Below are 26,351 nucleotides of genomic sequence, written 5' to 3'. Positions count from 1 at the left end.
GTGGAAATAACATGTCTCATATAAAATAATTATAATACTGTGGGATTAAATGATTGAGAATAGTAGTGAGTCATTTATGCAAATGTGCTGAGATGTCTGTGTTTTTTGTTTTTTATTTTTTATTTCAACAAGTCTATATTTGCAATGTTATGAAGTTTGAGCTATAGTGAAAAAGCACACAATCCTACGACACACAACATGTAACCGTGCCCGATCAGACATCAGATTACCTTGCAACTTAAGCTACAAGGTCACTCTAATAATAGGTAATAATCCCACATCCTGCCTTATGTGAAAGATGCTGTGAGGCCTGGCCTTTCTGTAGGTACACCCACTTTTCATTCATAACCACAACGTGACAGACACAGAATATCCCCTCCAGGCATGTTTTAACACTTATACAAAATATGTGTCTGATATGGTTTTCCTAGAAGTTCAGTTACCTCGTTAAAATCCTTAAAATGTCTCCTTCTACCTCATTGAAAGATCCACAACCTATGATCATGCAACTATTTATCATGTAAGATGTCTCCTTCTTTTCAGTTGTCACGTCACATCTCATGTAAGTTGCATACTGGACCAAGATTGGCTCTAGACTAGTTGTGATGTCACAAATCATGCTCACAGGTACAGTACATGTGTTGAACTCAGATTTAAGGAGAGCAACAGTCCTCCTTTAGCAGACGAAAGTGGTAAACAGAACAGTGAAGTTCAAACATCCAACAATAAGTAGTTATAACTATTATATTTAATAGTTCCTGGGGTGAGACACAGGACAGAAAGTCGCCCATTGTGAGAATAAAAGATTAAATTACTGCAAAGGTGGAAGGATTTTGGTGGAGAAGTCTTGTGAACAGCAACAGTAATTATTTCCCTCTAATAATGAATATACCAGTCATTCATTGTTGTATCATGGCTGCCACTGTTAGAAAACGTGTCATTGTGGTGAATGACTGCATGAAATGTATTTTCAGTCACTGATGCATCATTTTTGTATTCAGTTGAAAGAAACTGACACTTCTCACTCTCAGGGGACTTTATTTTGCTGTCACTGCTGCAACGCATGGCTGGATTGACCTGTTAGGGGACCTCGGGGCAAATATTTGAGCCCCATCCTACACACACACACACACACACGCCCAATATTAAAATGAATCATAATAATAGTCACTAATAGACTTTCTGACATTTGCTGCTGAGCGGTTACCATATCAGGGCTTATTCTGTGAAAACAGCTGTGTGTTGCTGCTGCAGCAGCAGCTGGAAATGAGGTTGATGAGAGGAGTAATGGTGAATCAAAACAGGAAAGTGGTGGGTCATAAGACAAAAACAGCAAGTTGGAGGAAGCTAAAAAACTCTCTGGTCACAATTGTCTGTAGGTTTGACAATATGCTCCACCACTTCCACATTACAAACAGTCATTAGGCCCCATTCCTAACTTAAACTTCTTATCATAAAAATATTGATTGGAGCAACTTTGAGGTTAACTGTCACTTATCTGCTATACTAGAGGGGCCAGATAACATTTCCACTTTGAATTCAAAAGCAGATGTTGAGTATGGTGGTGATTATCTTTGAGTATCAGTTCATCTTTCACTTTACACAAGTAGTTTGATCTATTTTCAATGAAAATGTAAAAAAAAAAAAAAAAAAAAAAAAATTGAGTAGTGCAGCTTCAAAGTTTTAACACTAGACTTAGAAACAGGTGCATCAGAGTGTGCTTTTTGTGTGCATTTTGTGAACTAATGTATAATTGATGAAATGATGTGCATTTGACAGAATGTGAATCTGCTATTTCTGGGGCCTATGGGGCAGTTCTTGGCTTTGCTCAGCCTTTCCAGCTGCGAACCCCCCCCCCCCCCCACCCCCCCACCCCCCACCTACACTACCTCTCACCCCCACTAGTGTCACTACCAAGGCCACATCACCCCACAGCGGATATTTGTTCCTTCTCTTCTTGCAGTAGTTCGACTTTTAACGTCCAAGCACACTCCGTGTCAATTTCCTGTTTTGAGGACTGAATTGCAAAATCATCAAAAAAATCCCAGGACAATGACTCAGTAGCTTTAAATCGGCCGACTTGGTGTGTGTGTGTGTGTGTGTGTGTCTGTGCCTGTGTGATTTGGTCTCCTCCACAACAAGGACAGCGCAATCTCCCTCCGGATCGGCTCCATCGCCTTTCTTTTTTTTTTAAACACCGCGCAGTGTACCTTTAAAAGGTTGACCTCGCCGATCTACAATCTGCGAGCTGTGGATTGTTTTCCCACTCGGCTCAGCTGTGTGTAGACTACCTTCCAGCAGTGACATGGCATAGAGGTGGTTTGCTGTCAGCAGCAACAGCAACAGCAGCAGCAGCAGCAGCAGCATCATCCTGCGCCATGGAGGCTCTCCGACAGCCGCTGAAGACGATGCTGCCGCCCGTGTGGATCTTACTGATCACGGTGTACGGATTGAACGCGGAGGGCGACGGAATGGAAGAACTTGCCACGGAGAAGGAGGCAGAGGAAAGTCACCGACAGGACAGCGTTAATTTGCTGACATTCATTTTACTGCTGACCTTAACCATTCTTACCATATGGCTCTTTAAGCACAGAAGGGTCCGTTTCCTTCACGAAACCGGACTGGCAATGATTTACGGTGAGTCTTTATATCTACTAGGTTACATGTTGAGTACACACACACACACACACACACACACACACACACACACACACACACACACACACACACACACACACACACTGGCTACACACACACACAGGCTACATACACACTCCTTCACTACCACCACCTTCCCGCAGGCTTTGGTATGATTCAGTCAGCCTAGTGGTTGCAAAGAGGCTGCACACAGGCGATGAGGAGATAAAAACCTTAGCAGATGATTTAAGTCTGAACAAATGCACCGACGCGCCTCCGCATTTCCACCCCGCTCACATTGCTTCTAATTGGCTGGGCCGGCGCTAATTTAATTCTAGAAGGTGCTTTCGGCTGATCAGCCCCGTCTATACTCTCCTCACCACCAGGCTGCTGCTGCCGCTGCTTGTGCAGCTTTATCCCTGACTGACCGGGGATCAGTGCTCTGACATATCTGAAGGCACTTACGCAATCTCTGTGCTATCATGAATTAGATTACAGTGACCCTAATGTATTTTATATTATCTCATCCCCCTGTTATGATATTATACTCTGCTAAAAATAGATCTTGCACATTTTTTGTTGTTGTAGGATATCATCTTGAAATGTTTTGATGTTTGATTTAGCATCTTAAAAGCCTCTGGAAGTACTTCACATAGAAAAAGAAAAGGATAGAGAATAGAAAAAGAAGCAGTTTTGCATGATTTATAGTAACACTCATTGCCTGCTCAGACTGCAGTCAGTAAAAGCCTCTATCTCACCAGCATAAGCAGCAGACATATTTTTTTTTTAAAAGGAAAAAAGAGAGATTATCTCGGTTGTTAAAAGCCACAAATTTAGAAAAATGAGACGCAGAGTTCCTCATATTCGTCAACCTGTCATGAGCTGGGGTCTGGATGTTTTTCTGTGCCAGTGAGCTTCTGTTGATTTCTACTGGGACATGTAGATAATAAACACAGGAGATTGACTGAATAGATGCCAAATACAGTGTAAAGTTGCCCAGGAAGCAAATCTATCTGAGCAGGAGAGATATATCAGAGAATAAACTCTTCAGTCAACAAATCAAAGTCTGTCTTTATCATCTGAATGAATGAAAACAAAACCACGGTCAGTGTCAATGGCCGCTGTCTGCGACAACATGTGGCAAGTCATGCTGAGCTGATCCAGGTGGGACAAGGTGGAAGAATGTAACAGTGCAACATCTGTATTGTGTTTCTCTGGATTCCAGTCACTTATTAACCAGATATCAGACGAAAAAGATAGACTTTGGTTTGTTCTGTGCATGTGTTTCATGGAGGTTTTCCTGTTAATCGGCCTTCATGGTTGAATTAAAACCAGTTTCAGTGCTTTCAGCTTTTAGCAATGACCTAACACTGAATTGAAAACAGAAAGTAAGGGTAGCATTAGTTGTGTTTGACTATTTCCTGCTACTGGAAACTACCTGCCCTTCTGGCTTAGATACGGGTTATGGTATGTGTTATGTGCTTCAGTAAGACAGGTTCTATCAGTATGTCAATTTCATATCATTATTTCCTTTTAAGCTGCTTTTCATAAACTCAACATTCATTTCATACTCTTAAACATTGCTTTGGTTTTGTTTAGTTTGATAATATGAAGTTTAATCTATATCAGACTGTTTGTACTTTTTGGACTGTCACCACGATGGATGTGCTGCCAAGTTGGCATCCTGTTACAATATTGATTCAGTGTATAAAGAGCAACCTCTAAAAGAAATCCCTTTTTTTTTCTCCAGTTGGCTACCGTGGAGTAATTATCAGGACAAATTCACAAATTGCCAACACAAAGTCTGTTGTGTCAGTTCTGAGAGATAAAAACATGACAAATTGCAGGATCACATGATGCTTATTTTCCTTTCATGGAGCTCCCCTTTTTTAAAAAACATGAAAAGTCCCCCCCCCCAGGTGGAAAGAACCTAAAGTTTTTGATGGTGAAATCTCTTTTTTTCCCTTTTTTAAAAATGTAATAGATACAACAGGCAGTTTATTCTCAATTCTTACTCAGAGTCAACACTGTGTCAATATACCTATGCCTGCAGCAAAACTGTCATCGTGTGTATATATGTGTCTGTGTGTGTGTGTGTGTGTGTGTGTGGTTTGGCCGTAGCCAGAGTGTGATGTACATGGTTAACTCTCTTCTAGGAGGAATGAATGCAGTGCTGGCAGCTTTGCCAGAGGATTTATGTTCTCTGACTGCCTGCCTGCCTCATCTCTTCCTCCTGGCTTTAGCTCTCCCCACAAGCTCCTGCTTACCATCTCCCCATTTCTCTTCCTTGCTCTGCTGCTTTTCTTGCGTTGTCACAGCCTCAACCTTCGGGCTTGTACAGCAGAAGCACCTAGACAAATGATCCGGCGCCGAGCAATCGACTTAATGAGTTTGCCTTGGCAGCATTTTAGTTTTGGATAATTGTAGATTCTTTGTCATTATTATCTGTGTAATTGAAAAGGTTCTACTGGTGGATGATAGATGCTAAAAATGTACGCATTCTTATCTCTCTTCTTCTTTCTTTCTTTTTTCTTTCTCAGGTTTGCTGGTAGGTGTAATCCTGCGTTACGGCATCCCTGCTACCAGCTACAACCACAAAACCCCACCGAGCTGCTCGCTGAAGGAAGGGCCTGTCAGCACCCTGCTGCTTAATGTCAGCGGCAAGTTCTTTGAGTACACCCTCAAAGGAGAGATCAACTCCCGCGAGATTCACAATGTGGAGCAGAACGACATGCTGCGCAAAGTAAGACGAAAACATCAAAATCTTATTTTTTTTATTTGTCAGATTGACCCAATTAACTTGTTATTTTCCTCTCCAGGTGACATTTGACCCTGAAGTATTCTTCAACATATTGCTGCCTCCGATTATTTTCCACGCTGGCTACAGTCTAAAGAAGGTGAGACGTAATATTTTGTGGATATTTCAATTTTCAGTCCGAGGCTTTGGTTTGTATGAGACACGGTAACATGAGATGATGTTGTAGGGCCAGGTGGACGCACTGTGCCTGCTGCCACAAACTGCTGTCTCATTGGACAGATGGTAAGCTAAGAAAAGCTCTCATTGGCCAGACTGTGACAGCGTCCAGTTTTCACTGTACATAAGTGGCCCTTTTGAGGGGAAGTCCAGAGCAGATGTCTTTCGTTTCCTCTCTGGTGTTTGGCTGCAACCTAAAAAAAAAAACGGCTGACGCTGACAATATGAACAGTTTCTTCTTTCAACTGTTGTGGAAGGGGATCTGATCCTCAGTATGTCTGTGCACTCTTCATTATTATTCCATCTCTAAATATATGTAAAAATTCAGATTATGGCTGAAATATACTTTCTCCATATTAGAATTACAGGTTACAGATCTCCAGTGCAGGTGCTTGAGTGTCCCGACTTTGAAATAATAGAGAGTGAAACGTGTTTAAACAGCTGGTGACATCTGATTAATAGTCGTAGCATGAGGGCGTAGCTCAGCCAATTATACTGTGATAGATAATATCAAGGAGCAGGGGGGATGAGGAGGAGGGGGGACGGCTGTGTGCTTTGCTACTGAGCAGAAGTGATTGTGCAGTGGTTGAGTTTTAATTCTTTATCTTTATTTAATGTTTCGCAGGGCTTCACCTAATGATTATTTTCATTATGAGTTCATCTATGTTTTTTAATTAATAGCTTATCTTATAAAAATTACAGAAAAAACTCATCAAAATTCAACCAAATGAGCCCAAATTGCTTGTTTTGTCCAACCAACAATCCAAAATGTAAATATAGCCAATATGAAATAATATGTGTGAAGCTGAAATTGTTCCCAAGCAATTTTCTGTTGATTTGAGTAAACAGATACACTAATACACAAACTATGTGAATTCTCAAAATTCCTCAATTCGGTCTTTTGATACAATCAGTCTCTACAATGTTTTTTATCCACTGAAGCTACAAAGAGTCCTGTCTTCGCAAGCTTCTCTGTTTTTCTAGCGAAACTGCCTTTCAGGAATTCGCTGAGTACATCTGGCCTCAGGAAATAGGAAGCAGGAGGTCGTGGCAGCCTTTAAGTGGACTATTTTTTTCTTATCATCTGTTGCAATTCAGCTTTAGAGAGCGAAAACCGGGAGAAATGCTCACTGATGGTCTGTGTGATACTGTTGTGCTTCTTTCTCTCCTTACCTTCTCCATTCGGTTAATCGTCTACTTTAGATCATCTCAGTGAAACCAGCAGGATTGTAACTGGTGTGCAAGTGTTTGCATAATAGTATCATTGAACTGAGCTATCCTGAACCTAATCTGTCTTCCATTAAAACATCACTCCTGGCAGTCACTGAGGGAAAAGACACGTTTCCCGGGAAGAAATTAGCATTTTTTTGTTTCATATAGACATTGATGGATTTTTAGAAGGAGCTCAGCTATGGAAGTGATCCAGAGAGGCTTTTGTGTTGTGCTGTTAGTTTGCTGTACAACCAGTCAGACAGCTGAACCACCGGCACCGTCTCTGACCTGAAACCTAATTTTGTACATTTTAATTACATTCCCCTTTTCTTTTTCTTTGTCTTTTTCCAGAGACACTTCTTCAGGAACTTGGGCTCCATCATAACATATGCATTTCTGGGCACTGCCATCTCATGCTTTGTTATCGGGTGAGTGTCCACTTTCACTTTTCATGCTATGTCATAGTTTCAAATCTGGAACTTACCGGATATCCTTCTGTTGTGGGCTCGGGTTAGTTACCCTTAATTTTGTTCTATCTATCTCCAGGAACTTGATGTACGGTGTGGTCAAACTCATGCAAATGGTCGGACAGCTGACTGACAAGTTCTACTACACTGACTGCCTTTTCTTTGGTGCCATCATCTCCGCCACAGATCCAGGTATGACACACATGTGCTGACAATCAGCCAAGAAGATCTGATGCAGTTTACATCCATGTATCTGAAATTAAATGATCATATTCATGTGTGTGCAGTGACGGTGTTGGCCATCTTCAATGAGCTGCACGCAGATGGGGATCTGTACGCTCTGCTTTTCGGAGAAAGCGTCATGAATGATGCAGTGGCCATTGTGCTTTCCTCGTAAGTCACATTTCTGTCACACTTTCCTACCTCCTGCACCAGATACAGGTCTTTATAGTAATTTCCTAGCCCCCTTTTCCCCCTTCTGATGCTGAAAGTCAACGCAGAAGTGTGACACAGAGCAGACAGCACTCTGCTGCCCTCTGCTGGAACATTACAGTTCACCTCCTAGTGGATGTGAAAGGATATTACAACCAATTCTTTTACAACATTTTGGTAGATTTATATGAAAATTAACAAATCATGAATCTAAAAAAAAAAAAGCACTCAAAATGAGATATATTATATTGTAAAGAGTTGAATTCATTCAAATCCATGTTGGAAAATTGGATTCATTTATGTTAAATAGTGAAAATAACTTTCTCAACCTGTGTTTCACTTGTATTTCAGGTCTATTGTGGCTTACCAGCCTAGCGGAGCAAACACACACATGTTTGATGCTTCGGCCTTTTTCAAGTCAGTAGGGGTTTTCCTGGGTATTTTCAGCGGCTCCTTCGTGATGGGTGCAGCCACAGGAGTCGTCACCGCTCTCATATCCTTCTCTGACCCATACTTTAAACAAATGAAATAACTTGTATCAACATCAGTCTTTGGTGGGTAGCTGTGATCTAGTTGTGGTGAATAATAAAATACCCCGATGAGTGTTTTTCTTTAACTCTACTCCTACGTCACCAAATTCACCAAGCTGCACTGCTTCCCCTTGCTGGAGACGGCCCTCTTCTTCCTCATGTCCTGGAGCACGTTCCTGCTGGCAGAGGCCTGCGGCTTTACAGGTGAGCAGTGCCATTGCATGGCCTAGGGGGAAGTGGATGCAATTTTGAGAAGCAGGCACTAGACGTCTGTGGTCAGAATGCAAAACTACAGAAGCCCACATGTTCGGCACCTGTGTGACCTGAAACTATCAGAATTTGACATTTAAAAAAAGGTGAAATAAGCACCTGAACCCAAGCATCTGGTGTGAGTAGGCAAGGTGGAAAAAAAGCTTGAGTGTTTTCAAGGGGAAATACAAAAGATATGATGATAAACTATGAAAGAAGAAGGGTTTTGATCACCATCAGTACAAATGTAATGATTTTCTTATTATAATTGAACCAGAAATGTTGCATATATATGACCATTTGCCTATTTGGACACTTTTTGGATGAGAAGATCTGAAGAAGAAGATCTTTTTACATCTGAAGAGCTTCTTCAAGTTCTTTCTTCTATATGACAACTCATTAAAAAGAAGATCTGTGCTTTCAACAGCATGTTAAGTATGTAAATATATGTCTACATACTAAACTGTGAATCTTCTGGTTCTCAATCACAACCGCAGTTTACCCACACAGAGCCCTTTTTTAATTACATTTAAATTCTCGATTATATCGAATAACATAATTAAGAGCCGTTCACGCCAGCCGATGTTAAACCATCCTCAGAGAGCTGAAACTGTCTGTTGGACAAATGAAATGTGACAGGGACTTTAATAGAGATTATGCAGCAGATGTGCAGCAGATGAAATGAACAGACACAGCGCAGCAACAAGAGGATTAAAAAGCTAATCTTTAGTGATCATGTTTCCAGATAGGTAAATTGTTCTATTGCATGTCCAAATTATTCAGCTCAACCTCTGCGATACACTGTCTGGTGGAATATTGAGCTCTCTAATTGTGTGTGTGTGTGTGTGTGTGTGTGTGTGTGTTGTTTTACAGGTGTCGTGGCCGTGCTCTTCTGTGGCATCACGCAGGCTCACTACACCTACAACAACCTCTCCGAAGAGTCCACAAAGCGCACCAAGCAGGTAGCATCTGGCCGCCTCTTGCACGTGTCCCCGTGTTTTGATTCGGACTGTTTTGAACCCCCCTGATAGTATGAACCCGCTGCCAGATGGCTCAATGATCAGCCTGCTGTGACCTTAATCGGGGCTGTCTGAGGACATCCCTCCTGACTGTTTTGTATCCCAGAGGGGGGTTCAGTCTTGAGGACAGGGTACAGATTAACACATAGACAACACGCAGCGTGACACATTTGGGCTCCGAACTCCAAGTATCTTGTTATTCGGTTTCAAAGAAAGCAGAAAACTTGTAGTGCATTGGCAAGGTTCAAGTACACATAGATTAAAACAAGATTATTCTGTCTACACATGTTGGCTTTTTTTGTGAGAATTTTTCAATGCATTTTTAAAATTGAATTCATGATGTATGTGATGTTTTCCACACAGCTCTTTGAGGTTCTTCACTTCCTGGCGGAGAATTTCATCTTCTCCTACATGGGTTTGGCTCTGTTCACATTCCAGAATCACATTTTCAGCCCCATCTTCATCATCGGGGCTTTTGTATCCTTTTCTCGAAGCATGTGTTTTTTCTGTTTCCAGTTGGGACAATTAGAATCACCCTTAAGCTGTATTAGTGGGACATAGCTGATGATTTGGAGACTGCTGTGGTGTCCCTGCTGTTAGGCCAGAGTTTTGGTTAATGTTCCAGTCTTTTAAGCCCAAAATCAAGGTCAAGATAAGTCAGAGAAAAACTTTAATGTATTACTTGTTCTATATGAGTGTACAGTTACACATTTCTTGACTGCTCCCTGTGTGCCAGCTCTCTATATTCATCGGAAGAGCCTTCAACATTTACCCGCTCTCCTTCCTGCTCAACCTCGGTAGAAGGCACAAAATCAAAGGAAATTTCCAGCACATGATGATGTTTGCAGGTATGGAGAAAAAAAACACATTGTTTATTTCTTCATCACGTCAGGCCGGATGTGTGATTTGATTTTCCTGGATGTGACTCTCTACAGGTCTGCGCGGGGCGATGGCGTTCGCCCTGGCCATCAGGGATACGGCCACCTACGCCCGCCAGATGATGTTCACCACAACGCTGCTCATTGTTTTCTTCACTGTTTGGGTATTTGGTGGCGGGACCACACCCATGCTGTCTTGGCTACACATCAGGTAACGTAGACATTTTTTCCCCCCATTTGTTTTTTACTTTTTTTTTTTTTATAAATGAGACATAATACAGCTGCCAAGATTGAGACACAAACATCTGCCCACCATTTCCACAAAGTTTGTCAGTAGTGTCGCAACAAGCAGTAGCAAAAATAGCAATTGACACATGAAAAAGCACAAATCCTTAAAAGAAAAGACTATTTTGTGTCTTAGAACAAAGTGAATGAACTATTCAACATTCCCCTCAATATTTGTACAAATTTACATGTTGTCTCATGTGAACATTTTTTTAAATATGCAAGAAAAGGGGCATACAAATCTTCAAAAATACGCCCACGGTTATGCCTCTCTTGAATTAGTCTCTCAAAATGAATTTATTTGCAAAATAAGTAATCATATTTAGTATTCTACATATTCTGTTTTCTAAAGAAAGATCGAGTGTGGCGTTTAAATTATACAGACATGGATTAAAAATAAAAGACAAGAAAAAACCCCAGCTAGACTCCTGCCAAGAGTTACTAGCGGCAAGCATCAGCTCAGCTTTTGACTCATGTAACTAATTCACCCTTGAGCCTCCTTTTTAAATTACAAATTCAGATGCATGAAAAAATATATTAAAATATTCTATTAATTTCAATAAATGTTAATAATAGATAGGCAGACACCTTGAAAAACAGAGCTACATTTAATTCCTATAAAAAATCAAGATACAGTGAATTATTTATTATTATTTATTCCTCCTTGTATTCCTTGAAGATTATCCACAGGCAGGTTAAAATATCTACATTGTTTGGAATAATTTAGGCTAAATAGAAATGATTTTTGTGGGGGTAAAATCCGCCTGAAAAGACTTATAAAGAATGCATCACTGCTTGTCTATCTGCTACAGAGTGTGCCAGCCAGTCATTTAAACATTAAACCCCTCTCAATTTCACTGCTCCTGTAGTTATTGCTCTCTGCTTTTGTGTGACAGTTGCATGCTGAGCTTTAATTATGCATTGCTGATCTCTTCTATGACATGTAGCTCAGTTCCCATTGACGTTATAAGATTTATCTTCAGCTGCCAGTAGATGGGGCCAGAGTGCTCCACTCCTGCTAACTTTCCATCTTTCATTTCTTCCTCCCACAGCTTGAAGTCACTCTGATTTATTGTCTCTTACGTCTTTGAAGGAATTCACTGTGTTTTCTACTGGCAGCACTAAAAGTCCTCTGCTCTCAGATTGAACACATGAACGTTAACTCTTATTATTATTCCTGAGACGATGGTGACACTGAATCTATAATTATATCAGGTATTTATCACCAGGCTGCCACAATATGAGCTGCCCCAACTTGAGATGTTATTAGTAATGGGGTGGATCCTTGCTCCTACTTGTCTATTTGGAGCCCAGCCTCAAATATTTTTGTCTGACCATGATGCAATGAGAGGCTCTATTTGTCATGATAAAGCGGATTATGTGGCGTGATGTGTGTGTGTGTGTGTGTGACAGCAGCCGCAGCCGCAGCAGCATGAGTGAGCAGGCTCTGTTTAATATGAGTAATGCCTCCTCAGTCCGAGCAGGAACTATTGTGTTTGGTGGTGGTTGGTTCAGAGCGCTGCCAAAATCTCCCCCGTGAACTTGTCGCCATGGTAACTGGGACATGTGGCGTACGGCAGGCGGGTATCAGCCGTGCTCCTCTGTGATCCTTGTATCATCCTCTGTATATGTGCATAAATTTGCACATTTTTTCGGCTATATGGGAGGTACTTTAAAAGCACTGTGACGACATGCCTGTTTACAATACAACCAATCAGTTACTGAACAGTATTTTCTCCTTTTTTATTTAAAACTGGAGATTACATTTGGAAGATGGTATTTGCTTCTTTTTTATTTATTTATTTATTTATTTATTTATTTATGTATGACTCCTCTGGCCGGGAAGCCAAAAAGAAGCATTGCCTGTGAGACAGTGATGATGATGATGATGAGGAGCAGGCTGTGATGGAGGACTGTTGCTGGGATAGAAAGCGTTTTGGTGTGAGGGGCTCTGAGGCGCTGCTGCTTTCTGTTATTGGCTTTTGATGGATGGTCTGTAAGCAGGGAGGCGTGCAGCTTATCACCAAACCCCGGCAGAGCAGCCACCAGGAGAGGAAGAGATCACTCTGTGCTCACACTCGGTTAATAGTTGCTGGAGACATTTAGGTTGGACTGTGGTGGAACATTACTGTATAATCTATAATCAAAGTGGGGTCTGGAGACCTCCAGGTGGCCATTGAGGCGATAAAGGAGAATCATTTATTTTCAGTATAACGTCATCCATAATTAGAACAATGACAATGTGTGACTATTTTTGGTCATGGGTTTCATACACGGTCTGTAATAAAACATCTTAAATAAACAATCTTATCGAATGTGGGGCCGTGGTCAGTTTAGGGCAGACAAATATTGGCCCTGGGACAAATCTGGCCCTACGATAACATGATTTGGCCCTTTAACTAAAGTTTTCCCTTTTAAACATTACATCAATTCTTTTACATGACTTTTCATAACAATGTAAACATCAGAGTCTGTGTATATTCTACTAAATTAATTCTTATGAGATGAATAAAACAGGCACACCGCTAAATTTGGCCTCATTTTATTGTCAGTTGTGAGTATTAACATGTGTGCTCTATACACAAGTTTTGGTCTTGAATGAATTGAAGGAAATAAACAAAAAACCGAGGACGTTGCCTGTAAATCATCGGCCACCCAAATAAACAGAGCTGAAAAAACTGGCTCATGGTTGAACATAGTTGCTGACCCTTGCTTTGGAGGTCCTTAATGTGAAAACTGTAGCGTGCTCGCTGCTGAAAATGTGTTTTTTAAAGATTTTTGAAATATGTGAAATACTGTAAGCAGTTAAAGTGGCAGTTTAGGTGTAAGTTCTGGAAGAAGTGCACATTTGAAGTCCTGCTCCACTAAAAAATGTGTTTTTCTTCTTGTTCCTTCAGTTTCATGTTGGATGTCATCTGTGGAGAATGATGGACTTGCAGAGTTTTATATGCTTTCTGTAGATTTTTGGAGCCAATTGAGTATCAGTAAACAACTTACCCAAGTGTGATGTGTAAAATCGAAACGTCCAGTGCACTTTGTGGTCGGCGGTTAAACTTTTGAAAGGGAAGGGAAAAATGTTCATAGATTCTGGATTTTAAGACTTTTATTACACCAAGCAGAACAGTTTTCTATGTCCTAAAATGTCTGGAGGGGGGTCTTTAAGTTTAAGAACCGAGTGAAGTGAGTGAAAATGCTGAAAGGAGATGATGATTCAAATGAAGTTCAAGCACTGACAGGAACTTAGTGAGATGACTTCACCTGGGAGTATCATATGTAGTCTATTCTAATCACTGAGAGCAGATGAAGGAGATACAAGCAGCGGAAATGTTAGTTGACACGTAAGCGCCGAAATCAGTCGAATTGTTCCTTTACGAGCTCTACTTCTTTCATCCAACATTTTTTTTATTATCATTATTTTATGATGTTTATGCCTGAACATCTGCTCAGCCTCTGCGCCAAGTTGGAGGATTAGTGCATGTCCCCAAAACAGAGGATCATATTTGGCTGAGACTGTTGCCACTTACTGTTGGAAAAAACACCCACTGAGTGCTCACTGTTAACTACTTAAACTCTCATTTATTCTTCGCCCCCTTTTAAACTAACGCTGACACTGACATGACTTTTGATCTGGAAAATGATGCAGATGATTTTTTTTTTTTTAATCCAGTTTGTGAGAATATAGAAGCTTTTCATGCACAGAACACTTTCATTATTAGGGAAAAAACTCAATTAACAGCAGTTCATTTGCATCTGCATCTGATGTTAACATCAAATGGGGGATTTCACAGATGTGCTTTTATGAGAATCTTAATATATGACAAGTCTAGTCTTTTTACACGCAGATAAAAATATAAATGTACCACTTCATACTTTTCTCTTCGACTCTTACGAGCCTTTTTTTGTCTCGTTTTAATGTGCTTGATCCTGTACGTGTTTATGATGTGACAGAGTCGGTGATGACGAAGCATTGCAGGAGCCGCAACGTCACCGTGGATACGTCAGGTGCCGTATCTGAGCAGTGAACTCTGGTGGTGTTGGGAAACCGTGCAGTTGCTTAAGATGGGGCTCTTTTTTACGCTGTGTACTTCTGTTTTTCTGGTGATGGGGAACATGGGGTTAAAAGAGAAGTTGGGACTCTCAAGAATTATATGGTTATATATATTTTCCAGAGAATGAGTTTGGTGTTTTTTTGTCTGAATTTAAAAAAAAAAAACAAAAAAAAAAAACAATTCATTTTTGAGAAAGAAGCTGTTTTCTGTCTGTGAAAATCACATTGTCTCAGCTCTGGTGGAGCTAAATGCTGGTTACTGTAGCGTGATCAAGTGCTTTGTTCAAGGTTTTCTCTGGATGATGTGAAAACAAGAGGTTGTTTTCTCTTGTGTCTCTTGGGACTGTGCACAAGTTTATCACACAGCGGCGCGAAAAACACATCACGAGCTGTGTTCCCCTAGAAACAGCACGACAGACCTGTGTGAGCTGATCTGAAAACTATTTGGTAATGAGAGCCAGAAACCGAGCAAACTAAATAGCTTTAAAGGAATATTTGATAGATTAATGTTAAGAAGAAGGGGATGTATTCAGGAGAGGGATCCAGGGTTAGTGGGTGAACTACAGTCAGTGGAACACTCTCTAATGTGTGTGTGTGTGTGTGTGTGTGCACGCGCGTTTGAGCACGTGTGGCTGTGCGGTATTGTTCTTATCAGAGGAAACGTGTTTTAGGCTGGGCCTCACTCTTCTTGGGGCCCCAGCAGTGTGTCCTAATGCTTAATTCCTCCCAGATCCTTCCTGACGTAGCGCCATTGGAGTTTGCACCTCTTTGTTTTTGCAGGTCCTTTGACCTCTGTGCAGCCCCCCCCCCCCCTGAAGATCCTCTGTATATATATATTTGTGTGTGTGTGTGTGTGTGTGTGTAGTTTAGATAGGAAAAAGTCCTTCCAGGCTCAAAGTTTTCAAGCTATCAGACACTCTTGGCCCTGCTCTTTTTTTAAAGCAGCCGGGGCGGAAAACGGAAATAAATGCGCTGTTCCTCATTGACTCCGAAGTGACGTTTATGTACGGCTGTCATGGAAAAGTCTAAAGATAACCGTCCACATTAGCTGAACCGTCAACTGCACAGCACTGCTCTTCAGTTCAGATGTAACCGTGAAAGGCTACACTTCTCCGCCTTGGCCCATGTCCATAAGGATTAGACTCAACTGCTCCAGAGCTTATGTGAATTAAAAGTGCCCCTTTTTAAAATCTGCTTGTGTTCAGTTTTAATCCTTCCCTGTTGGTAAGAGACACCAGGAGGAAATTATTCATGCCCTGGCTGTGAACGCTAAAAACGTGCTGTTGTAACTTCAGTGGAACAGTTTGAAATAAGATGTTCACTGAGAGTTACATGACATTGATAGCGATCTCAGGTCTGTACAATAAAGGTGAAGATCTTATCATTTAACTCTGCAACAAAAGAAAGAAAAGAAGCAGGTTGTGGTTTAAGTTGTAATAGTTTAAATATGGTAATTAATTAGTTATGCTTTTCTGGTTTAAGAGACAAACACGCATAATTAGTTCAATCATGTTATGTTTCTTGCTTTCTGTATGATGATCTGTCTCTCTGGCACGGGATCAATTATGACTACATGGAACTTGTTTATAAGGTTGTGGTTTTCTGTTTTGATTCATGAACTACTAAAATGATTTCGGTGATTTTCTTATCTTCCTTCATCTCCTTTCCTTCCAGTGAGTTACACAATCTTTTGTAGCGTTTTTCAGCCTTCTAGGAAAGGTCTACCAAACAGAGCTTTGATGTGCAGGTTTGTAAAGTAACCGAGCCGCAAAGAGGCCAAATGTGACTTCTTGCAGGTGCAGTAGTCGCACACAAAAAAAAACACACACACACACACACACACACACACACACACACACACACACACACACACACACACACACACACACACACACACACACACACACACACAGGACTTTCTGTGTGAAAGGGAACCATCTGAAAACAAAGAAAAGAGGTCAAAAGTAGGGGAATTACATGGAAACAGTTTAAAAGAGGGCTGACAAATACTGCTGCTTGTAATTAGCATTTAACCAAATATGAGCCACGTTTGAAGCACTTATCTAAAGTTAAACCACTTTTTTTATTTTTTTATTAGTTGTTAATATTATCTTTCTACTTTCTTCCTGTGTTGCAGGGTTGGCGTGGACCCAGATCAGGACCTGCAGCCCTCAACAGACAGCTTCCAGGTCTTACAAGGGGTGAGGATCTTGCTCAAAACTCATTTTTATTATTGCCTGTCCTGAAACTGAAACTCCTCTACTTCTGCAATTTGATGTTGATGCCAAGCAGAATCAGCAAGTCTGAGCACATAGTTCCGTTTGTTGTCAGAAACGGAGACAAATGTCCTGAACGCCAAATGAACGGAAGCAGGATGTCGCTATTAGTTGCGTGAGATATGACCGGAATTACTTTTCAGCAGATGATGATGACGAATAATATTGCTGGTTTAGTGCCGTCTTCCCTGTTGAATGCATCAAGTGTCCCATACAGTTATAGAATTACCGTGAGCCCAGGCTTGGGATTATGTCTGTGGGGGTGGGTGCAGGTTACTATGGAGCTAGGATGTGATTTTAGTACTTACATTGCTCAGATTGCTACAGATTTACAGTATTATTAAGGTGAGCTTGCTAGTCATTTTATATGTACTTTAAAGCCGCTGAAAATATGGTGTTCCATTTTAGAAGATTAATGCACTGATAAGTAGACTTTGTTGTGTAAAATTGGTGCACTTACCCTTTAAGTATTTCTCTGTGTCATTACATACTAAGTGCTAAATATGCAAAAGTTAAATAAGGGCTCTGTTTGCCTTCTTGCTGACACACACATACTTATACAGAAATCTCTCATGTGAAATAACCCAAAAGGCTTATTGAGAAAAGAAGTTTTGTTTATCACAGAGTTATTATAATCCCAGACATTATTACATCTTTTATGCTCCATGTGATTTTTGGATGCAGACCTTATCTTTATCTCATGCAGCCTGTCTAGAATGTCTAGATGAGAATATAATGACTTTTCCATGTTTTTCCTCAGGATGGCCCCCAGGCTGAAGGTCAAAGTAAAACCAAACAGGAGAGTGCCTGGCTGTTCAGAATGTGGTACACATTTGATCACAAGTATCCTTTGTGCACCCTGCTCTACAGAAACAATGAAAAGTACGAGTTTATTAATAGTTTAAACTAATTGGCATCTCTATCGAACCACCTTACTTTACAACACAATGAAAATATTAACCATCTCCTCTCTGCCTGCCTGCAAAAACAGATTGAAGTGAATGTGTTTAGCAGCTCTCCTCCCTTCTTCCCTCTCTGGTGAACAACTGCATCCCCAGGTGGCTGATTGTGTAGCTGCTTGTGAGCGTAGCAGCTGTGCTTTGGAGTGGAGACTCTCTCCATGATGCAGCTGAAGCGAGCAGGGGTTGCATATTTCTCACATCTGAAATGCGACGTAGAGCTTTGGTGTGGAGAGTTCTGTGACTTGTGGTGACACATCAGGGGATTTACCTTTGGGTAGCTGATGGTGTACCTCAACCGGGTGTTGTTTTTGTTTTTTTGCAGCTGCAGCGAAGCTCTCGATTCCGCTTTAAACAATACAAATGTTCTGACAGGGCGCAGACTGCCTCTCTACCCACAGGGACCCATGACCTGACTGGTTGAACGGTGTGTCAGGTTTTTCCCAGAGTGCAATACAGCCTGACTAATTATAAACAAGAGGCAGAGAAGCCTGCTGTTTCACTCTCTGCTGCGCTCCCCGCCAAGCATCGCAAAACGACTTTACCCTCAGTTGCTCGCAGAATCCCATGCAGATTTAAACTCCAAATATATCCTGCTGGCAGACAGCCTCTACAATATTAAGCCATAATTCATCCGCTGAAATGTATTGATGTTTCTGGAGGGAAAAGCCTCTTGTAGGAAATGACCTCAAGGTGTGTTTTGATTAAAATACACAGCTAGTTTAAACAGTTTTATATTGGATTTACCTTATGTAAACTGTGTTTTAAGAGTTGTTTGGCTACCACTTTTGAGTAAGGCGCTATTTCTAAAGTGTTTATAACCTGTGACTAATGGTTTTTATTAATGGGTAAGGAATGAATAATGAATAAAGTTAGATAGTTGTAAGCCATTAAAAAAGGAGCAACTTTTGAGATGCCAGATTGTGGAAAATTCTCCTCCAGACACTTGCTTTGTGTTTTTTAGCTTTTAAAGTTGATCATATCGGTTCATCTTCATCCACTTACCTTTTGGAAAAGGCTGAAGGGCATCTAAACCAAAATTAACACATTACCATTTACACCTGCACTAATGACTTTTTTAGTGGTTCTTATTAGCCAGTGAGAATCTCAGTACCCTTTATTAATGACTTTAATAACTGCTCATACTCACCTTTTTTAATAATTGTTGTAGAGCTCTTTGGGTCACTCTCCTTAACAACCTCTCAGTTACCTTAAACCGATCCTGACACACAGCGGCCCGCCGCTCACCTCCACTCTGCCCAGCTACTGTGGCCCGCTGGCGAGCTGTCTGACCAGCCCCCAGGCGTACGAGGTGAGTGTCCGCACGCACCTCCACAAATAAACAGCAGGCACACCGCAAACACACAGTGACACTCCTACATGACCACCGATCTGTGAAAAATACATGTTCACATTGCAGAAGCTGCAGTTCACTGCATGGTATCTGGTCAAAGGTTTTTAAAGGGATAGTTTGACACTTTGGGAAGTTTTTACAAATGCAAATTTTCTCCTTATTATGGTCCATCTCATTTTTAACTTTCTCTACAACATATATAGGTAATTATGTGATTGTGAACTGTGTATGTGAACATGCTTTCATGAGAAAATCTATCTTTTTATGCATATATCTTGAGTTCTCTTTTTAGGCAGTGAACTGACTTCCTGATTTCTATACACAATGACAATAAAGTGATCTTGAATCTTGAAATATGCCCATTCACTGAGGCTGAGAAGATTCATACCACTCTCATTTGCACACTAAATAAACAGCCAGCTTAGCTTGTATCTTAGCTTAGCATAAAGACTGGGAACAGCTAGCCAGGTTCTGTCTGATAGTAACAAAATCCACCTAATGTTAGAGATAGCTTGGCATGTAACTTCTTTTAAAACAGCAAATGGTCATTTTCACACATTTGTTTTTGTGCGGGTTAAAAAGATAACAAAGAAGATATAATGTATTCTATATAACAGTTAGCTTTAGAGGTGCTGGTAGGCAGATTTTATTGTTTTTGGACTGAGCCAGATAAGACATTTCCTCCTGTTTCAGGCTATGCTAAGCTAACTCAATTTTTCTTTACAAATTATGTGACTAAAAATATTTGAAAAAAAATCTATGTTTTGATGCTTAAATAAAAGGATTGATCCCAACTATTGTTCACATCAGTTAGAGGGGTGAGGTCTGTTCCTGAGTCCGGTGCCTCAGGAAAGCCCTGCTTGAATACTGAAGGTTTTTCTCTCAGGAGAATTGTAATATCGTCAAAGTATTCTCAGTGCCTGCCAGTAAACGCACAAAGCAGCGAGGCCTACGGCTAGAGAGAAAATGGACGGTCAAGAAGCCTTTTTGCATTCAGCGGGCACAAAAAACCCTTTTCAGCACCACCTCAATGATGATCGGGTTGTGAAAGACGCTGCGCTCCGATATTTTAAACACACAGACTCCCATTGAGGGCCCGGTCACACTCGGATTCACTCTTGCAAGTTTTTCCTATTCTTTTCATGTGACATAGTTTCACATTGGGGCTTTTTACTATTATAGACTGCTTTCACAGTAACCCACAGAGCCTGTCACAATCAGGCTGCAAAATCTAAAACTGCATTTCTTCACTGTGACATTTTTCCCCCACTTTAAAAATCTCTGAAAGTTTAGTTCTGTCTTCTGCTCTGCATCCCTAAATATTCCTCTCTCCTGGTATGTCGGAGTTGGTTTGCCTGTGTAGGGCTGGCTGGCAGGCGTGCTGAGAATTTAGGTAGTTGCTCATATAATCAGGACCGTCCAGTGTTGCCAAGCGGAGAGAAACAGGATTAAATAAAGCTCCTTGCCTGGTTCTTTTTTGGTTATGGATATTATGAAACCTGGAGGGAATAAAATGCCCCACAAACAAAGGAGATTTTCGGTTCCTGCTGACCTCATACTGTATAAAATTTTAAAAATGTGATTATAGATGTATTCCCCAAGCTAGGTAGTTGTGAAATAATACTTAACACAGATTTAACAATCCTTTTCAAGCTTTTTATGTAAAATAAACTGAAGGCCTCAAACCAGAAATGTGTTTCAGTACCAGTCTGTGCCCACTGCTTCCTACGGTGTTAATATTTTAAAATGGGCCAAAAATATATACTTTAAAAGGAAAAAACATGTATAATTTAATAAAAGAGGTGAGCACTGTAGTTTTTAACACATTTTTTTTTAGCAAATGTTACTCAAACATTAAGTGCATTTATTGGGGACTATTTTAACCTCAGATTTTTCCCCCTCTTTCTTTATTTAAAAAAAAACATTTTTACACTGGCTTTTTAAAATGATATATATTCCTTTTACACATTATAACAGTGTGTCACTATTTTAATTTAAAAATGACCCATACTCGTTTATCTACATAAAACTGATGGATTCATTTTGAGTGTTTTTTCCTCTGCCCAGTTAATTGTCGGAGAGAAGTGGTTATGTAATTTCTTTTTTTCTTTTTTTATCCCTTCATCTGAGTAATCCCTGTATTGACCCGACGTTAACTCGTGCTGTTCTCCCCGGGGACATAGCCAGACTATTGATTGTCAGTCAGTCAATTATAGCTGTGAGAGCCTCATGCCATAGTTTGAGAGCTTCTACATACTCCAAATGCAATATGCACATTTAAATTAAGTGTCTAACTTTTAGACTTGAAGTGTGTGTTCATAACATCACGTATGCTGCTTTGCTGTGGGGGTAGGTTGTATGTTTATGCACATCTTGTGGTTTCCTGTGTTACTGCTATTTAATGAAGTTGCTACACTAAAGGCTGCTAAGTGAAAGTCTCCTTCCTTCCCTTATGTAAATCCATAGTGTCCCTTATGAGCCTTTGCACTGTTAATGTCAGTCTGTTCATCTGTTCCCACCACATGCACCCACACTGTACACCGTCCTGCGTCTGTCCCTCACCCCCATGTTCGCCATCCCTCCCCTCATGTTCCACTGTGGATGTGTTTGCAGAACCACGAGCAGCTGAGGGACCACGACTCTGACCTCATTCACAACGATGGCAACCTGACCTTCATGTTCGGGGACACGTCCATCACAGCCAACGGGGCGTCCGGCAGTGGGGTGGACGGTGCCGGGGGGTCGGGCTGGAGCGCCAATGGAAAAAGGAGCGGCAGCACCTCAGAGGAGGCGCTGGAGCGAGAGTTGGACTCGAGGGAGCAGGAGCTGCTGAGCCGCGGCACGCGCCTGGTTTTCCCCATCGAGGATCACGTCTGACCCTGCCTTCCTCCCGCCTGTGCTGTCAAACCTCCCTGACCTCACCCCTAGACCGCCTCGCCCTCAGCTCTCTTCTCATCCTGCGGGCAGAGCGTCCAGTCCTTCAGAGATAAGACAGAGTGGAGATGGGAGTAGACGAGAGGGGAGGGTTCAGAGTGACTCTGAGCTCCAGGCCCGAGAGCAGAGTTCAAGGAGCATTTTCATCCTCATCACAGAGACGCAGTTTATCCTCTAGGAGACATATGACCTCTTGTGCGTCAGGGGACTAATTCTCCATGCTGTTATACTGTGATTCAGTTTGACTGACTCTTTTGTTGTTTTCATTTTTTTTGTTTTGTTTCATCTGCATAAACGGGATTGAAACTTTTATGCAGGACAAGATGCGAGATTCAAACTGCACTACTGAAAATGTGACACTTTGTGTGTTCAGCTGGAGTGTAAAAGTAGTAGAAAAATGAAAAATATTGCCCAACAGCACTCTGTCATCATGTGATCTGACCAGTTTTATGCCTTCAAAGTTACATTAGTTAGAACTGAAACGATGCTAAGTGACTTCTTTGCCATCGTCCCCCATCTATATGCTAAAAACGAGTCCAAACAAACCAAATGTTAATGGTTTATAGATTAAACATGTCCTCTCTGGTCAATTTGTACCATTTGTCTGAAGCTGCTCAGTGTGTTAATGAAGCTTTGTGCAGTTTCACACAAAAGCATCTGTGTGGAGGAGATTCTGGCATCTGAGTGGTGCAGAGAGGGACAACAAACCTTTTACCCTCTCCACCACCAACAACAACAACACCACCACCACCACAGCCCGTCATGTGTGAAGTTACATGGGTGAAGAATACAAGCATGTAAATAGCTACAATGCCAAGCTTTGTTTCTCCTTTCAGTGCGTTACATCTCATGACTGATACAAAAAGCATCTGTTGTCTTTGAGCTGGCCCGGATCATTTTCTGTGTTAAGGGCTGGTTTTCATATCAATAACAGGAACAAGCAATGGGAGTGTTTCAATGCTGATTACATTGTTTCGTCCTTAGATGATGCTGATTTCCCGAAACTTCAAATATCATCATTAATTATAAACTCTAACACAGTTAAAAAGGAATTTGAACACTGTCAAATAAATGGCAGGCCTTTATAGTTATCATTTTGATTCCTTTGCACCATTACTACATTGTCTGCAGCTTGAAAAATGTTTAGAATTATTAATTAAGATGCATCCATTTAGGGAAAATGTGATGTAATGTTTGCACAGGTTGGATTTCTGAGTCCCCACAAGAGCTTTACAGCAAAGCTTGAGGAGGGAAACGTTCTTGAAAGACCACAAGATTCACCTGACCCACAGTGTTTAGACATTCTAACGTCCTGAATATAAAAAGAGAAGCTCTGAATGCTAAACGCTTATTACTGAGGATTAACACTCATACATAACCTCACAAAGCAGAACCCACCTTTTACCTGCATTAGCATCATCTATATTCTTTAAACTGTGGTGTCTCTGGACTGTTTAGCCTTTATATACTCACATCAAATGCTTGTCGAACTTGCTAGCACTTTAAATGAATTATGGACTGAGTTGGGTCTCATAAATTACTAATGTCAAGTATTTTAATGGGATATTTTTTTAAACTAGTGTCTCGCCTGTTGTTCGAAAACCTTAAGTTCCTGGGTTAACTGCAATATTTATTAACACTTATATTCAAATTTGTCTAGTCCTGTTTCTTGTTTGGAGACATTTTTTTTAACATACGTTTCCATTTTACAAGAAAGAAAATTCATGTTTGAATGTTGTTGGATAAGACGGTCTTAAAGTAGTAGTTAAACATGCGCTTCTTCACTTAGATAAGAAGATAAGTGCCACTCTCATATCTTTCCTTTTTAAATGTGAAGCTACAGCCAGAAACCAGTTAGCATAGCTTAGCACAAAGACTGCTAAACAGCTAGCCGAGCTCTATCTGCTGACAACAAATCTGCTTGCCAGTACCTCTAAAGCTAACCAGTTAGCATATTGCATTTTTTTTTGTTTAATTTAAACAAAAACAGCAGAGTAAAAATGAAAATTTGACAGTTTTACACATGTTGAATTTTGGGCCAATGTATTTTGAATTAGGCTACTATAAGGCTAATTTTGTTACCTTTACACAACTTTGGCTAGCTGTTATCCTGTTTTCAGGCTAAGCTAAGCTAAGCAGCTGCTAGCTGTGGCTTCATCTAACTCTCTGCCAAACAATGTATAAGTGAAGTTGCTTATTACTTCTCTGGCAGTCACTGCTCAAAAAGAATCAAAATCTACAAACTTCCCTAAACATGTGACCTGAATTCCTTTATTATATTAAATTGGACTGATAATAAATAGGAACACATGTTGCTTCCTTTAATCGATCAATCAACCAAAAAAAAACATTTTTTTTTTATTTGTCTCATGTATTCATATACAGGTACAGTCACAGTGAAATGTAATCTCATCACTGTGATTGTACCTTTAAGTGGGCTGATGGTATCCTGCATTGTTGGAGAAAATGAGGTGAACCTCTTGCGGTTAACGCATGTCATCACAGCATTAGATCAATTCTTGTGCACAGCAGGTGGATAACATCAAATACAGCATATAATACATGACATCAGTTCACCTGTGGCCCAGTTAGCAGCTACACAGAGCAGTTTAACCGATAAGAGGCTCAAATCCAGCATGCAAATCCTTGATAAGCGATTGTGGGCTTTTTGAATTTCACTTGCCTCACAACTCTGTGTTGGCATTTTTCCACAATGAACCACTGAGCCCTATTGTTTTTTTTTCTACAGGATGATTTGTGTCACTCCCACATAAACTACAGCAATGTTTCAATATTTCTCATGCATTAATTACTCCATGGCGACCTTCTACAGTTCTTCACTGTTAATAGGCCCTGTGGGATTTCCTCCCACACAGCATGATTAAGAGGGGAAGTATTTGGTCATTTTCCTTCAAGATGTCAGCTCTTATCCAACAAATGTAAATAGTAGCACATTATCTGGTGTCGTTTTCTGGATCTAAAGAGCTCTGTCAGCCCTGATCCAGCATACACATACCCATGCCCTATCTGGGAGTAGGAAGAGGTTCCTCTGTTGTTTCTTTCTCATGTTCCCCTTTCCTAAGTCTAGGCATTTGAACTGCTCCCGGTTTGAAATTCACCACATAGCACGTGTCGCCTTTGTTTTTCTCCTTCGACTGCACACAGCGGCTCCTGCATTTATGTATGAGTACACAAGGCCAGGTGTGAAAGGCGTGATTGTGTAAGTTGAAATCTCAGGCTTCCACAGGAGGGAAGAAGGCCTGCACAAGTTTTATGGTTTCACCGGGGACCTCCAAGAGGAAATGAATCTAGTTATGTAAGCTGTTGCCAAGCAGTACTGACTGTGGGTCATTTAAACTTGAGCTGAAGTGAGAAGTAATGTGAAGCGCGGCGCTGTGATTTCTGATGAACATGTCTGCAGTGCGATGACAGGGAAGCTTGTCTGTATCTAGGGCATTAAAATAATCACTTTCACCATTTTTGTCTCAACAATCCATTAATGTTAGACTCCATGATCCTCACACTGCCTCTTCTGTTATACGGATAGGTAACGCAGGCATTCTACATGCTGTGTGATTATGGTATGAATGTGAAAAACAGACCAAACTGTGATTTTTGATCATATCTGTTAAGGATTTCCACACATTTACTGCTGTATTTACTAACAAAAGTGCATAAAAAAAGGCAGAAAATTAGCTACTGTATGTCAACACTCAAGTTCAAACTGACTTTGTGTTTTCTTCAAGATGTTGGAGCACTTTATAGACAGCAACTTAAATGTTGGGTACAGGAAAACAAATTAGCAGAGTTTGGCACTTTACCTCGAGCAGAGGACACTCGTGGGACTCTTATATAACCTTCATGCGCACTCATCTCTCTCCAGACTGTTGTGCTGTCAGTTGTCTTTGCTGGCTATATTTACTTGCTCTCTTTACCTGAGAAATATGAGATGTAGCTCAGTTGTCAATATGTGCACCTGTTGTTTCTAGTAGCAACTGGCTGCAAGGTTCTACCTGCCATGGTTTGCATGTCAACATGTTAATAAAAATTGTTCAACTATAAGTCGCCTGGTTGTCTTTGATTTTGCTCTAAGAATC

The 26,351-nt window shown here is 40.8% G+C and overlaps 1 protein-coding gene across 1 annotated transcript; it reads left to right on the top strand.

Moving 5' to 3' along the window:
- Window positions 1-1,991: 1,991 nt before the first annotated feature.
- On the top strand, window positions 1,992-26,316 carry slc9a7 (solute carrier family 9 member 7). The gene is made up of 16 exons (XM_062424049.1): window positions 1,992-2,637; window positions 5,178-5,380; window positions 5,457-5,534; window positions 7,175-7,251; window positions 7,370-7,482; window positions 7,578-7,683; window positions 8,074-8,215; window positions 8,351-8,456; window positions 9,375-9,463; window positions 9,884-9,997; window positions 10,257-10,368; window positions 10,456-10,609; window positions 16,869-16,932; window positions 17,768-17,850; window positions 19,173-19,278; window positions 21,934-26,316. The coding sequence occupies exons 1-16, from the start codon at window positions 2,379-2,381 to the stop codon at window positions 22,195-22,197; spliced, it is 2,070 nt and encodes a 689-aa protein (XP_062280033.1). The 5' UTR covers window positions 1,992-2,378; the 3' UTR covers window positions 22,198-26,316.
- The last annotated feature ends 35 nt before the right edge of the window (window positions 26,317-26,351 follow it).

Source organism: Scomber scombrus, chromosome 8, assembly GCF_963691925.1.
Source record: "Scomber scombrus chromosome 8, fScoSco1.1, whole genome shotgun sequence".
NCBI classification, from domain to species: Eukaryota; Metazoa; Chordata; class Actinopteri; order Scombriformes; family Scombridae; genus Scomber; species Scomber scombrus.
Note: the sequence above shows the minus strand (reverse complement) of the source record. Positions and strands in the feature narration are given on the sequence as shown.

Excerpts from the sequence above, each read along its gene's own strand:
- slc9a7 (XM_062424049.1), top strand. The coding sequence starts at position 2,379 with ATGGAGGCTCTCCGACAGCCGCTGAAGACGATGCTGCCGCCCGTGTGG. Across the intron at positions 7,252-7,369 it reads ATCTCATGCTTTGTTATCGG|GAACTTGATGTACGGTGTGG; the intron begins GTGAGTGTCCAC and ends ATCTATCTCCAG. Across the intron at positions 9,464-9,883 it reads CCACAAAGCGCACCAAGCAG|CTCTTTGAGGTTCTTCACTT; the intron begins GTAGCATCTGGC and ends TTTTCCACACAG.